The sequence below is a fragment of the Lagopus muta genome, chromosome 2 (assembly GCF_023343835.1).
Source record: "Lagopus muta isolate bLagMut1 chromosome 2, bLagMut1 primary, whole genome shotgun sequence".
NCBI classification, from domain to species: Eukaryota; Metazoa; Chordata; class Aves; order Galliformes; family Phasianidae; genus Lagopus; species Lagopus muta.
In genome coordinates, this window is record NC_064434.1 from 23,118,299 (window position 1) to 23,134,175 (window position 15,877).

The following is a 15,877-nucleotide window of genomic DNA, read 5'->3' on the forward strand; positions in this document are numbered from 1 at the left end:
CATTTGCCATTGTCTAATCCTTGAAATTCAAGTAATGAAGTGTAAACTTTTCAGTGATTTTGGGAAGACTCTGAAATTTCTCAGGTGTTTGTGGAAAAAAACTTATTCTCTAATTCTGTAAATAAACCAATGTCAGTAGTGCAATTCAACATCATGTGATAAAACCTCTAGTTTTATGAAAAGTGGACATGTGTGTTTGTGTCACTTTTTCAATGAAATTATAGTGATCAGTTCAATTAATTTTTCTATGTAGCAGTAAATCTCAGTACATATTAAGATATCTACAGATTGAGGAAAAAATTATGCAGTCAAGCTTTGACTTGATCTGAACAACAGGTCCTGATTGATGCAGGTTTCTGGTTCTTCAAATCACAGCATAAGGAGGTGTCTTAATTTCACTTACAATTTAGTTAATCTGTCTGTCTTTAAGCCATGAATAAATATGTAAGAACTTAGAATCATGACTATCTGATCTAGTTCAGACATCTGTGGTTCAACTTTCTCAGAAAGATAATTTTATGTGAATCCCACATTACACCTTAATATCAGTAATTCCACATATTTTCTCCACTTAAGCATCTACTTACTTCCAATTAATATTTTCTTTCTATTTTGTTTTTCTCTCCTCCTCATATAAAGGAATGGATATAGAAAAGAAAGAAAAGAGCTTCAGAAATTCAGCTGCAGACAGTTGGGAAATATTTGTATGTAGTTTGCTCCAAAAATAATGTTTCCTATTTATTTCCATTGGAAACTACAACAGATATAAAGATCACAGTAACACTATTTGCTAGAGCAGATTGTCAGCTACAAAGCACTATTTTTCACCACTAGTCGATCTGTGCAGATGAGCTGATGGAGGCACTCTTCATTTTGTGGTGTGACTCTTGTGCATGGCCATCCAGAACGTGGCTTATCTTTCATTTTACTGTTGTCACTGCTGTAATGCACCACCCACTGCCTCACTGTGCTCACATCCACTGTTTGGTTTCCATAAACATTCAGCAAACGTCACTGAACATCAATGGGTGCAATATTTTCCACATGGAGGAATTAAATGCTACACCGTTGCTTCATATGCACTTCCACGTCAGATGACATTGTGTCAGGTTGCCCCTCTGCTGCCATCTGTCACACAGCAACAAGATGTAATCAAATATTGGTGGGAAGATTGAGCCTCTACAGCCATGCTGCCAACATCCACCTCTAATGTTCAGGATCCATATAATAAAATGGGAGGCATTACTTTCAGAGCAGCCCTCATATCTTCTGCTGAATTTAACTATAGATGAATATGCAAGTACAAATATAGAGATTATTATATGAAATTATGTAAATATCTAGTTTGATATTTAAATATATACTAGTATATCTATTAATAAGTTGCTTATGGTACTTTACATTTTTACCACTCTTAAAATTGTTATACAATATCATATTATATTTTATATATACAGATATATATATAATACTGTATATTATATATATTATATAGTATACATATATTATCACAGGATCACAGAGTCACCAACGCTGGGAAAGACCTTCAAGATCATCCAGTCCAACCATCCACCTATCACCTATAGTACTCACTAAACCATGTCCCTCAACACAAAATCCAAACGTTCCTTGAACACCTCCAGGGTTGGTGACTCCACCACCCCCCTGGGCAGCCCATTCCAGTGCCTGACCACTCTTTCAGAAAAGTAGGATTTCCTAACGTATATCCTGTATATCCATAATGATATCCTATTATATATAATATCCCAATTGTCTTGTAAAAATATGTCCCCAGACAGAAAGTGTTGATGTATTTCAGTCACTCTTTCAAAACAACCACTGAGAAGCTCTGAGTAATTATTTGGTTTTGATAACACAATTTCTTTCAAAACAGGTGTTGCAGCAGATAGAATAACAATTCATTCTGATGGCCAAATCACAGACAACCTTTCTGTTCAGAACCTGATCTCTTGTGATACCAGGAATCAACATGGATGTGGTGGTGGCAATATTGAAAATGCTTGGAGATATTTGAAAACGCATGGGTAAATATTTTATTTATGTTTCAGTTTATCTTAACTTGAATAAGTTACATGTGTTATAATGATGATTTCTGATCTTTTGTGATGAAAAGATTTAGCGCTCTCTTAGATCAGAGATCTAAGATCTTAGACCCATATTTGTCTCATCAGGACAATCACATTCTAATGTACACCTTCTTCAAAATACCATAGTGAAGTCCAGGAACTAGGAAGCATTCCCAAAAAAGTAAGTAAAGCCTATTTTGAACAAGATGGCTAAGGGCTCTTGCTGCGTAAACTATTCAACTATCTAGCTCCCTTTCTCCAAGCCTCATTATATCTCGTTTTTTTCATTATGGTAACCTCTCCAACTACAAGAAACACAAGGAAAGTCTTTCTTTTTGTGTCTAGGAAAATATCATAAATGCAGTCAGAACTTGTATATTATGTTTGGGATACATGCTCTTGATGTTAAACAGCCTTGAGAAAGCAACCAGTTGCGTAATACAGTATTTTAAATATTCCAACTGTTTGAACTCTGTCTTCAAATAAAACAAATTGTAATCATGTTATCTCAAGATTGTTCCAAAATGCAACACAGTAGCAAGGACTGTACCTTACTCTTTCTTCCTTCAAGCTGAACTTCTCAAAATTAACAATCCACAAACCCAAAGTGGACAGTTAGAAGTCTGCTAAAATGGCAAGTAATACTCTATAGAAACACAGAATTGCTTAGTTTGGAATGAATGTTTTATTACTATTATTATTTATTTTGGAGATCACCTGCTCAAAGTATGAGTAGTTTCAAAATTAGACAAGATTTCTTATGATCATGTCCCCTGTCATGTTTTGAGAATCTCCAGGGATGGGTGTTCCATAGCCTTTCTTGCAATGCTCAATCATTCTTGCAGCAAAGAACTTATTTAAAATTTATTTTATCTAATTAGTGTCTTCCTTGGCAAAACTTGCCAACAGTACCTTTCAGATGTACATCTCAAAGAAGAGTCTTATTCTGTCTCCTCTGTGATCTCTTCTTATGTAGTTGAAGACAGTAGTTAGAACTCCGTTTAGGCTTGTCCAGACCAAAAATATTAATATCCCTCAGTTTCTCTTTGTATATCACGTCTTCAGTGCCTTCAGCACCTTTATGGCCCTTTACTTGCCCAGCTTGTCATTGTCATTATCTTGGATCCCATGCCTGAACACGGCGTTCCAGATGTGAGCCCACAAGTGACAGTTTGAGGGAAATAACCATTTTTCACAATGCCTTGGCTATGCTCTTGCTAACACAAACCGGTATTGTGGATCCGCTTTTGTTGAGAGGGCCCACTGCTACCACACATTCAACCTGATGCTGCAGACACTTTCCTGTTAAACTGGTTTGTACACAGCACTGCTGCATGGGCAGTTTTGTCTCTCCAGTAGGATACGTGTCTTTGTTAAACTTCATGAAATTTCTGTCACCTTCTTTCTCCGTCTTCTCAGTGTCCCTATGAATAACAGCCCTGCCCTCCACCATACTGACTACTCACCAACAGTCTGGCATCCTCCACAGATTTACTGAGCATGTTTTACCATCCACTGTCAAGGTTCTTAATAAATGACACAATCTTAAGGTAGGGAATGTCACTAGTAAAGAGCCACTAGTCATTAGTCACAGGACAGTCTATTTCGGTTTTTGGCTTTGTAACTGACTTACCCAGCCCCACTCTCTCACAGGCTGATGTAGAAACTGCTGAAAGTGTTGCTAAAGTCAAGGTAAATTGCATCCTATGCTTTTCTTATTCACGGTGAAGCTAGTCATGTCATTATAACCAGATTACTTCATCTGGCCACCTCATCATGGGGACACATGATTTGCCCTGGTGAATCTGTGCTGTTTCCAATCAAGTCCTTGACCTTTATGTGCCTGGAAACAGCTTCTAGGAGGATTTGCAATAACTTGATTTTATATACTCTATACTTCAGCTGTTTCTCACAATGTGTAACTTATTTTTGGGCTTTCTGCTCCATACAATAATCTGCTTCCCCTCACTTTCATGCACTCCCATCCCTTAATCTTTCTTTCACATACCTCGTATTCATTGGCAGAGAGATCTCAGGTCTGCTGTCTGTCAACTTTTAATTTTAGCTTATGAAAAAGCAAACAATCCATGAACAGATCAGGAGAATGTCAGATGTGCTGCATCATACGTCATAGTTGTCATGGTAGCCAGGGGATCCAGGTGAAGACCAAAGCACTGTCATTCAAACAGACATTGAGTATATAAAGCAATCATTCTGCTTGTCCTCAAGTGTACCAGAAAGGTAATCTATTTTTTATCAGATCAGATGAGGATTCCAGGGCTTAAACATTGAACTAGTTTTGACATTTTTTGAGTGGAAGACCCTCCAGCTAAGTGAATACAACAGGAACCCAGGGACTTCACCTTGGTAAAAGCCTCAGCGTCTCATTTAAGTAAAGATGAAGTAAAGAAATTAGTTATGGCTTTACATTTTAAGAAATTGAATACGGTCCTTCTAATCTGTAGCTCATGCTCTTAACAGAGTAAATATTACTCTTGCTAGAGTTGTTTATCTACCATGCTAAGGATAGGAGCATAAGATTTTCCAGTGTAAATAAGATTCATTTTGATCAGTATTATCTCCACAGCTGTTGGAGATAGTTGTTTTTAAAGAAAATAGCCTAAGGAATGCAGAAATAGGATAGATTTTCTGGGTTTCTGTTCTCCCTGTCTATTAGCTCAGTATGGATATATCCACCATGACCCCATAATAATGAATTTCTTCATATAGCAAGAAGCTATTTATTTTTTAACCTAAAGAAGTGTGGTTACTGACACAGCATTCTCCAGAAGCAGTTTAGGCATACAACAGTTAGTTCCTTCTAACTAATAAAAAAAAGAAGTTGTGCTGAAAATGTATGAAGCACTTTATTTACCCAGCTATATCTATACTTCACTTTTCAAAGGATGTTCACTGTTACTCCTTTTCTTGACATCTCAATGTATTCACCAGAGACTTTTCAGCTGACTGTCTGAGTAACCAGTTTGGAGGGCAAGTTCTCCAGATATCTGACACATCTCTACAGTCTACAGCCATCTTCTCAGTCCATCACACATCATTCGTGTTGCTCCTGAGCCACCTCCTACACATACAGCATCACTGCACTCTTACAGATGTTTGCCTGCCACCTGTATTTATCCCCCATTATTGATTCACTATTAAAGTACCAAACCTGAAAATATTTCTACTTCCCGTTTTTATAAACAGTTCTAAATCCTGATTTGTGTTCTTCAAGTTCAAAAGATCCATCAGAATTCCACCTTAAAATAAAATCCAAAGAGTGAGGACAGATAATGGAGGAACACAAGAATGGCTATACAGAGTCTGAGCAAAGGTCTTTCTAGCCCCAAGAGCAAAGGATAACACATTCATCTAAAAGCTTAAGTAAAAGTAATGGTTCACTAATGTGGATCACTGAGTCATTTTTCTTTCTAATGCCCACAATACTTTATTTTCACTATGAAAAATTGGAAATGTATGGGGTAAAAGTCTGAAGTGTCTTTTGAATAAGTCCTGAGAAATGGTGCTTGCTTCCTCACACTTTCAGGTAACTTTTATTTTATGAGCCTGTATATGGCAATCAATTTTTTTTTTTTTTTTCATTATCTCCGTAGCCTGCAATAGGTAGAAAGCACATTGATTTTCTATGTGAAGTTGTAAATTTTCACAGCAGGTGTTCAATGATGTATTAGAGTTCCTGGTTTTCTGATTTCTGAAGTGTGCTTATCTCCAATTTTTGATAGATTTTCAGGAAAAAAGAGTGCTAGTCTAAACTATCTCAGTGAAGTCAGTGGAAGATTTCCATAAAGCTTGATAAGGAGAACTTTCATAAAAACTGAGCACACATGAGTGAAAACTGCTAGATGAGTAGCCAAATGGCTGTTTAACTCTCCTTTTCTCTCTGTCTTTCTCCATTAATTAAAGAATATATCTTTATTCTAATTCCAATTATTCTTAATTTTAAAAATCTCAAAAGCAAGTCACAAATTGTGAGGAATCAGTTTGGTTTGAAAATATCTTTTTTTGAATGTGGTGCTGGAAATTACAATTTATATAAATATATGCACGTGAACACAAAACAAGCTGTTATTTCTACACAGCCATGGAAATGAAGGGTAATCAATTGTGTAACAAGCAATAACAGCCCATGTACATGCGGCTTAAATGCCTATCATTACTGAATTGAAAGTTGGGAATACAGACTGTCTTCAGATATTTTGGAAAGGATTGAAAGGATTTACTCACACTGTGAGTAAATTGAAGATCTAAATGATATCAGCCTAATTACCCTTAGATGGACAGTTACTTTTCATGTAGACAGAGTTTCTGCTTCTTGCAGTTTCTGGGCATGTTGGTCTACTTTGGGAGCAAGAAATTTGCTAAGAAAAAAGACTTTGTCCTCATAGTCAATTGTTCTACCATCAAAAGCTTAATGGGAAAATACCCAGAGTAGTTGAAGCACACATGTACTAATCTTGTAAAAATCCTGATGGATAAGTAAACACAAGCAAATCTAATTATCCTTCAGTCTGTGTGAATATAGTTGGTCCTTTTTCAGGTTCAGCAAGTTGAGTATATCCGGTGACCTACTAAAATACGAGGGCTGCTCTGAATTTAATGCCTCCCATTTTATTGTGTTGTCCACAGTGTCAGAGGCAGATGCTGGTAATACTGCAGTAAAGGTTGAACTGCTCACCAGTATTCTGTTCCATTTTGTTGCTGTGCAACAGATAGCAGGAAAGGGGCAGTCTGACACAATGCTATCCAAAATGGAAGTGTGTATGAAGCAATGATGTGTCATCAAATTCCTCCATGCAGAAAAAGTTGCTCCCACTGATGTTCACTGATGTTTGCTGAATGTTTATGGAGATTAAACAGTGGATGTGAGCACAGTGAGAAGGTGGATGGTGTGTTTCAGCAGTGGTGCCAATAACAGTGTGTCACTTCCACTGGTGCAGATCTTTACAAGCATGGAATGTGGGCTCTTGTTCATTGCTGTTGAAAATGCACAGCTAGTAGTGATGATTCTGTTTAAAAAGTAGTGCTTTGTGGCTGAGAATTTGCTCTGCCAGATAGTGTTATTGTGCTCTCTGAATTCAGTCTTTAGAAGAGGCCTTCTGATATGTGTTCATGATATCATCACAGAAATGTGTGTATTGTTTTACAAACATCTAGCATTGTAATATGGAAAACTAGAAAGACCTAGAGTATGAAAATTATAAAATAATTAGTGGAAGATTCAGTGTGCCTTTACTTGAATATTTCAAATTGATAGCAAGGGCATTTTAAGCTTGCTTGCTTCAATTTATTGAAGGAAAAAGGATGTTCAGTTAGCCAAACAGTCAAAATGGTTGAACAATTCAGAAAAAGCAATTTAAAATAAAGAAACTTACTGTATGAGGAAGCAGTTCATTGTAATTAGGGTTTTGATGTATTGCCAAGGTAAAGAATTAAAACCTCTCCTTACCATTTTTTTTGACTTCTTTTTTTTATTATCCTTCTCTATACTTGGATGAAAGGATGGCTCTTAGCCTGTTCTTCAAAGCTACTTTGATTTAGCACTTTGGAGACTTTTACATCCAAAATTAGCATAAGTTTAAATCTTAGGTGATTTACTGCAGCCCCTCTGCAATCATCCTCTGACAGAATCAGTGCTAAATTCCCTTGAGTCTATGAAGCCTTAGGCTAGAGAAGAATCATCCAGAAGAAGCTCTCTTTGCAATTCAAAGATTTATCTTTGATTACTTATGAACAATCAATTAATTTCATGTATTTTCTATTGAATATTTCCTCCACGATTCTTGCAATCTACTAATTTTAATTATTTTGAAATCTTTATTACAATAAAAGCTGCCCAGCGATGACTGGTCTTAGTATTTTCAAAACACAATCTTTGTAGAATATATAATTTCATTTAAATTGTTCAAAAGGAGTCTTAATTTCTGTAAATATACTCTGAAACCCTGAAAGCAAAACCATTGATGCAGATTTCTAATGGCGGTGTGAAAATTTTACTTACTGTATTTGTGACTGCAAATCCTCTGCATTTGGAAAAGCTTTTGAGAAATGTTTCTAAGAAATAGTGAGGATGGTCTTCAGGATCTGCATAGACCAGACATGTAACACTATTACGGCATGTCTGTCATTTTAGTGACATTTAGCAGAAAGGATCCTGCTGTCAACAACGAGGGTCCTACAGAAGAAGCCCTGTGGCCTACTCCCCCTAGGATTGTCACCAACCTTTTCTGAATATTAGGTGACACATATTCACCAGCCTTTAAGTCTACCTCTGTTTATTCTTTTGGTCCACATTTTCTTGCAGGCAATGCCCTGTCCTTCTCTGCTTCCTAACTTTATATCAAAGTATACTTTCTGAGTTCAGCCTGAGTTTTAACCTGCCAAGATGAAATTTCTCACGTGATGGGAAAACCAATCCTACAGATAAAGCAATTCCTTAACCGTATTCTCATCTTCTTTGTAAGCATAAATTCCTGAAAGTTATTGCAAAACAGTACAATTATAAATTCCACCACTGAAGCCTGTTGAGTTTTACCCTTTCTCTGTTATGTATTTTGTTACAGAAAAGTGCCTCCTGCCAGCATCGCTATAGAGATTTTTATTTTTCCCATGAATCAAGATAATCAACCCAGTCACCAGGCCATGTCTAAATGCTTTTCCTAGTATGTCTCTGCAGCTGGAGCGCTCATTAACTCAGTTCTGTGCTCTCACTTGTACTTACTTCCCACTTGTTTATCTTTTAAGGAAGTGCATTTCTTCCGGAAGGCTTTTGTTAGTGTGAACAAAGCTGCTAGTATTAATTGCTAAGCATCGTGCCTCTCTTTGGAAGAACCATCAAATTCACTCGTTTGTCAGCAAACCAATTATTTTTACCCAGACCTTTAAAAAAAGTTACAGAGAATTCTTCTGTCAATAAAGTTTACAAAGAAAAGTGAGCAAATTTTCACATTATATGTGAGAAAAATATGAGGTCAGACACATTTTAGCTGAAAGAAATAAAGAGGCCTGTAGCTTTTCAGCAGCATTCCTTCAGAAAATATAGATAAAGCTAGGAAATAATTTCACTTAAAAGTTTTTGATGCAAAGATGCACATTTCACAAGCCATTTTCAATGAATGTAGACTTTGTGGTTTATCAAATGTTCATATGTTTGAAGAATGAATGCCTCCATAAACTTACAGTGGTAAAATAATTATGAACTTGGAATAAAAGTTAAAAAAATCTTATTACATCTATTTTTAATTGATCAGGGTCGTATCCTATGCCTGCTATCCATCATTTTGGAAGCATCATGTGGATTCACCAAGTGAAAATCACTGTTATGTGTCCAGTGAATATGGAAAAAATCATACAAATGGGCCCTGTCCCAATGCTTTAGAAGATTCCAATCGGTTATATCGCTGCGGCTCTCACTACAGGGTCTCCTCAAAAGTAAGTTCATGCTGTGCACACATCCTGTCATTTTCATTTTGTCCTTTGGGGCTTGAAAATAATTTGGTAGATGGAAATATTTGCACTTTGCTTGAACGCTTTTAAGGAGAGGTGTTTTTTTTTTTTTATTGCACTTGAGATATTATATTCTTTGTAGTTTCTCAGTTTATCTCTTCAAAGTTATGCTGCTGTGGTTCTTTAGAAATTAAAGATAGAAATGAAATTATGCAGTCATAAATGCCATAAATTATTTCTTCTTAATCATATTGATAGTTTTTCTCATTTGGTAAACCAAATATGCTTTAGCAGAAATACAAGTGGTATATTTTATGCCATATACATACAACATAGAATGGTTTGGGTTGGAAGTGATCTTTGAGACCACCTAGTTAAAACCTCCCTGCTATAGGCAAAAGCACCTCCCTGTAGACTAGATTGCTCAGAGCCCCATCCAGCCTGGCCTTGAATGCTTCCAGGGAGGAGGCATTCACAACTTCTCTGGGTAACCTGTTACATATGTTATATATAACCTTTTATACATATGTATGTATACAATATATGCATATGGTAATAAATTGGTATGTTTTTATGTTTGTATGGTATTGAATTTATGTTATTTAACATAATGTATTTTCTTCCCTTGCCTTCTCTGCTGCTGCTCTTCCTTTCTCTCAGGAAACTGATATAATGGAAGAAATCATGGCCAAAGGACCTGTGCAAGGTATGGTAAGTTTGAAATATGCTAATACTGTCATTGAAGTAATTAATGTACAACGATATTGTAGCTAAATATTAGAAATCACGAATTGCTTTCCATGGTGAATAAAAGAGACGTATGTGCAGTAATTCACCCAGGGTATCCAGCATTGATGTAACTTCTGGTGTGCAAGGGCTCAGATCTTCTAGGGAAATAAAGATACTTCAGCAGGATGTGGGGGAATGAAAAACCTGACTGGTTGCAGCTGTAGATGGTGCTGACAGCATCTGGGGATGGGGAAAGGGCATTGTGCTGGATATCCATCTGATCTGGATGGACAACCAATGCAAAACCAGGAGACTTTCTTATTTCAATTGACTTGAGTTATATAATGAATTATCATGGCCTCCATTTCATTACTGAAAAATACAGGATTAGATATAATTCATTTCAGTGTACTGTGATGTTGAAATTACTTCTTAAATTTCTATATGAGCAGCTGCAATTCGAAGCTCAACTTTGACAAAATCAGTACTGTTAGTCTTCTTCTGCCCAACTTTGTTTGCTCAAGGGAAACATTCTTTCCCACACTGAATTTTGTCTGGAAGTGAACAGTGTTTCTACTTATTTTGAGATAAGGAAACAGTTCAAATCCCGAAAACAGAATTTCAGACTGCTCTCTAATACTGCCTTCCCCTGCTATATACACGTAGTTTGCTATTTTAATCTATCTGTACTGAATCTTCCACATAAAATTATCTAGATTCAGATGTTTGTTAAGTTTTAATCACACAATGATTCATATCATTTTTGGAATGTCAATGTGTTTTCAGTCGCAAGGTAATATTGTATGTGAAAAATAAAATCTAGATCTTAAAAGAGCATGTATCTGAGAGCTTCTACAACTGAGTGTGATTCTCTGTCCATTCTTCCTTCGTGTTATATGAGATCCTTAAATGAGTATCTGTTACTATCTGTTTATTATCTGTAAATCAGTATCTGTTACTGATCTAATAGTTTGTCACTGTTCTTATTCTATCTTCCCATAATACAAATGCAATCAGGATATGATTCTAACTTTAAAACGATATCATGCATTTTTTTTTCAGAACATCCTGAAAGTGATCTTCAGCTACTGAAAATGATTTTCCATTTTCCTTCACTTGTCATTCCTCAAGATCTTACAAAGTACTTATGACCAATCTTATCTAATGTAATGAGTAATATTTAATAGCTGGATAATTTTCAAAAACCTTCCAAGATGATGAAAATCATCTTGTTTAACGATTAATAATTTTGTTTTCTTTGTGCACATTCAATATTATGAAGGATACATATATTCTTAACAATTCTGAAAAAGTGGGTGTAGGAATATAGTTAAAAACTTTCTCCTATACAGCTTTCGAGTTTGAATGACAGCTTCTCTCTGGCAAACATCATTGTTTTATGTGGTGAGCAGAACAATTAGCAGTTTGAAGTGCAGATGATGAAATTCTAGTTTCTTTTAAAATTAACTTTGAAATAAACGTTGTGTAGTTTTACTAATGCTTTGAAAATTTTCCAGTAGACAATCAAATACTGCGCATAGTTTTTGTTTAATGGATTTTATGACATACTCCTATATAGTGCTGACATAGGATAAGAATCTCTTCTGTAATGTTAGCTGCTCTCAAAATCAAAGCTAAAAACACATTGGCAATACAAGAAATTTGTAATTTTACTTATCATGATCTTGGAAATAACGGAAAATTACATATACTCCCACAGATTTAGAGAAAGCACTAACCTGCATTAATGTACTGTGCTACACTTTTTTTTCTCTGATAGCTACTACATTTTTGGGTTTTGTATCTTTATATGTCTAAGATACATGGATTCTAATTTAAGAATTGTATTCAGTGGAATCCATAGTAGGATGAATCCATAGTAGAATGAATCTGCTGTGTTTATGCAAGGATCTGACAGCTCAGCATGACTAAGGTAGTTTATGCATAAACTACAGTGAGGCACAAAAATTAGTGCCTCTTCCAATTCATTAATCATTAATTCTTTCATTTTGGAAAATGCATGGTTGCTTTGATGTGGGATGGCACACAGCTGGCTGGAAAAGTGAGATCCCTTCCAAGTCACAGTCCATATCAGGACAAGGTCTCTGCAAAAATAAAAATATCTCAGTGCTTGACTTCGAATTATCACCTTTCTATCTACTGTACACTTAATGAACACAGCTCCTGATTAATATGCAGGCTTTTAAAGTAGGTATGAATAAATATATATGCATATATGCAAATATATATATACAATTATATACAGATCTACATATACAGAATATATACATATTCCACTTATGTACATGTAATACACAACCAGCTGAAATTTTCTCATATAGGTTGAAGTTACTTTGCAAATATATTTCAAATGTTGTATTTCATTTCAGTATGATAGATATGATAGTTCTTCAACGAGCCAAGAACATACTTTTGATTTAGAGGTGCTGATACAGAATAAATTGTTCACTGAAATTGAACAAACAGACCTTGATATTACTGATACAGGGATAATCACAGGAATTCCCAGATTTATACACTGGAGAACCTGCGATAGGAAGGGGTAAACCTTTGCAGGGAAATTTTGTTGAGTCCTGACCTTGCAGCTAGAAGACAAGGGTAAAGTTTGTGCTATTTTCCACTTGGACTGTTGCTATCAATAACTGTGAGCTCTCATTCTGCAGACAGCTCGGGCAGAAGCTCTGGCATTATTCATTAAATTTATTTTTCTTATTTAACTGATAAAACTCTTCCCATTTCTTGCCACTTACCATCATGGTTGCTTATTCTCTGTGTGTTTCTATCTGCATAAATTTGGGACATGACAGACATTATTAACAATGTATATTTTCAGCCGGGTTTCCTGGGTAAATGTAACCTATATAAATGACCATGTTTTGAGCTGTTTTTTTTCCTCCCATCTTACTGCCTCCTAAAATTTGAGAATGCTTTCTGTTTCAAGCCAATTTGATAGAGACCAAGAGGTCATAAAGACTATTTCCTTCAAGTTTTTGACAATATTCATGTAGGGGAAATTAATCTGAAAACATGCCAGATGAATAAAAAAATGCATCATGAGCTTGCCTTACTCAATGGATAGTGCAGATCTATACAAGGCACATATGTTTTACTACTCCAACCACATTAAAATTGTCACTGAGACATGTACGTTATAGGATTCCTGAGGCACAAGACTTTAAGAAACTGAGTTTCATTAATTCTCACATTCCAGGCAGTGTGGCAATTTCACATAATCACAGAATTGTAGGGGCTGGAAGGGACCTCAAGAGACCACGGAGTCTAAGCCCCTGCAAAGCAGGCTCCCTATGGGTTTCCTATAGGAACTTCCTATGCTCCAGTTTATGGCCGTTCCCCTGGTCCTGTCCCCACAGACTGCTGAAAAGAAGTTGGCCACTTCCATTTGACTCCCACACTTAAGATACTTATAAACATTAATCAGATGCTCTCTCAGTTTTCTTTTCTCAAGGCTGAACAGAGCCAGTACGCTCAACCTTTCTTCACAGGGGAGCTGTTCTAGGCAAATATAAGTGTGCTAAAATCATAAGCTAAATGCAGACTGAAATTAAGCCTGTATTCACATTTCTATTTATGTAATGTAAGCTGGAAAATATTTTCTCTAGAACTTGTAGCCCAGCAAGTAACAAAACAAATGGAACTAACATAGCAGAATGAACTGAAAAAAACCCTCAAAATATTTTCCTTAAAATTGAAGCAAGTGATAATCCTATGAAAAGATGTAAAGTGCAGATAGTAATATTCATTCTCTTGCACGAAATTTACAGTTCGTCAGCTTGTTGGCCTTACATAGTTATTAACAAACTGTATTTTGATCCACAGTTTTACAATACTTTCATTTGAAAGTCATAATGAACAAAGACATAGAAAATCTATTTTTCCATAAGGAGATTCCAGTCTACCCAATGAACTCTGTTTAAATTAAAAAAAAAAAATAAAAATTGCAAGTGTTTGTCACTCTGCCATATTTCATAGAATGTTACATACATGCATATACATTGGCAGGTAAATACTTCTCTGGACTATGCAGATGCTTCTCAGAACTGAGGATTTTATGCATGAACCCTGAAGAGATTTGTCTTATTGGACTGGATTTGTACAGAACTTAGAAAACCTGCATAAGCCCATAGGAGGAGATATTTCTTCTTCTTCTTCTTTTTTTTTTTTTTTTTTAAATTGAAATAGATCTGTCATAGGGAGTTTCCAGGACAGGGAAAGCCAACTAATTTTGCAGGAGACTTTTGAGAGGTGTGTTGGAATATTTCCCTTGGTTTACTCAAAGGAGGCAACTTCTGAGTATTTAGTGAATTTATTGTAATTACAAAGAACACTCATGCAGTATGACACAAAACCTGACAGCTAAAATTAAAGGAGCAATCTAGAGTACAAGCAATATTTACTGACTGCGCTGATTTTTCCTACCATTTTCTTTTTTTTTTTTTTTTTTTTTTTTTTTTAGCTATTATGAAAGTCTATGAGGATTTTTTCCTTTACAAAGAAGGAATCTATAGACACTCCTACAAAGAGGGATCCAAATGGAAAACTCACTCAGTGAAACTCCTTGGGTGAGTATTCTTTTACCCTTTTTTCCATGCTAATCATGAAAGCAAGGAAATATTACTGCTCAGTTTAGAATCTTACGGTTTTGTTGTCAGAGATGTAGCGCTGTTACCTCCCAGTGAAAGATTCTGTTTGTTTCATTTTTGTATATCTGAGAATTTTAGAAGTCGTTGGAATGAGCGGTAGTCCCACAGCCTTTTAATCCACTCTGACATATGTTCTAAGACTTCAAAGATAGAAGCTGTGGCCTGAACTGAAATGAACAAGTCACCAAGCAGAATCCAAGCTGAAATGTAAACGCTGCCGGTGGCCTCCTAACTAGCCAGCACAGTTGTATTTACACAGCAGTCTGAGCTCTCCACACCCCAAACAGAAATCAGCTGCTGCAGGTGTGCTGCTGGTTTTATCTGGGGTGCATAAGAAGAACACACCCAGTCTGAAACTGTTGCAGAAGAATATGAATAATACATCAGTTGATTTCCCCTCAAATGCTGAACAGTGCCAACAGGTGACAAGTATCTAACAATGCACGCACTTGAGTTACAGAATGCATCAGAGTGCTTTTTACTCTAACATGGAGGGAATATGCAAGGTTGCACTTAATAAATCACTGAAGGAATAGTTAAACAGACAAGTGGCTGAAGATAAGTCTCAAACAAATATTCTGTAGGTGATGTAGAATATAAAACAAATAATGATTCAGTCTTGTTGGAGAAAGATTGCTGAGAGTATCTCCGACATGATTCTTCAAGAAGAAAGTGTAGGGAAATAAATTGCCTATTGTATCTGTGATATAGATACCCTTGCAAAGGGTATGGAAATTATAATGGTTGTGGAAACTGCTGACAAGGAATTACAAGAGTGTGTCTGCTAGTGCTAGACAGAAGCAGCAGACTTAAGCAGGATCAGCCTCGAGCCTATAGAGTTGCAAAAAGTCCTGACTCAAAGACTAACAGAGGAAAAGCTCCTGAAGAGAGCATTGCAAAGATATGAAAGAGAGA

At 36.0% G+C, this 15,877-nt stretch overlaps 1 protein-coding gene across 6 annotated transcripts in view; it reads left to right on the forward strand.

Moving 5' to 3' along the window:
• TINAG (tubulointerstitial nephritis antigen) overlaps positions 1-15,877 on the forward strand; it is a 48,126-nt gene that overhangs the window by 16,655 nt on the left and 15,594 nt on the right. For 4 of the 6 annotated variants that reach the window (XM_048935976.1, XM_048935974.1, XM_048935975.1 and 1 more), the window contains 4 exons: positions 1,895-2,045; positions 9,356-9,536; positions 10,212-10,257; positions 14,776-14,881. In XM_048935976.1, the coding sequence (XP_048791933.1) occupies positions 1,895-2,045; positions 9,356-9,536; positions 10,212-10,257; positions 14,776-14,881 (484 nt within the window). Of the gene's footprint in view, positions 1-1,894; positions 2,046-9,355; positions 9,537-10,211; positions 10,263-11,342; positions 11,422-14,775; positions 14,882-15,877 lie in introns of those variants that run through there. The other 2 variants (XR_007375070.1, XM_048935977.1) reach the window with 2 other exon arrangements.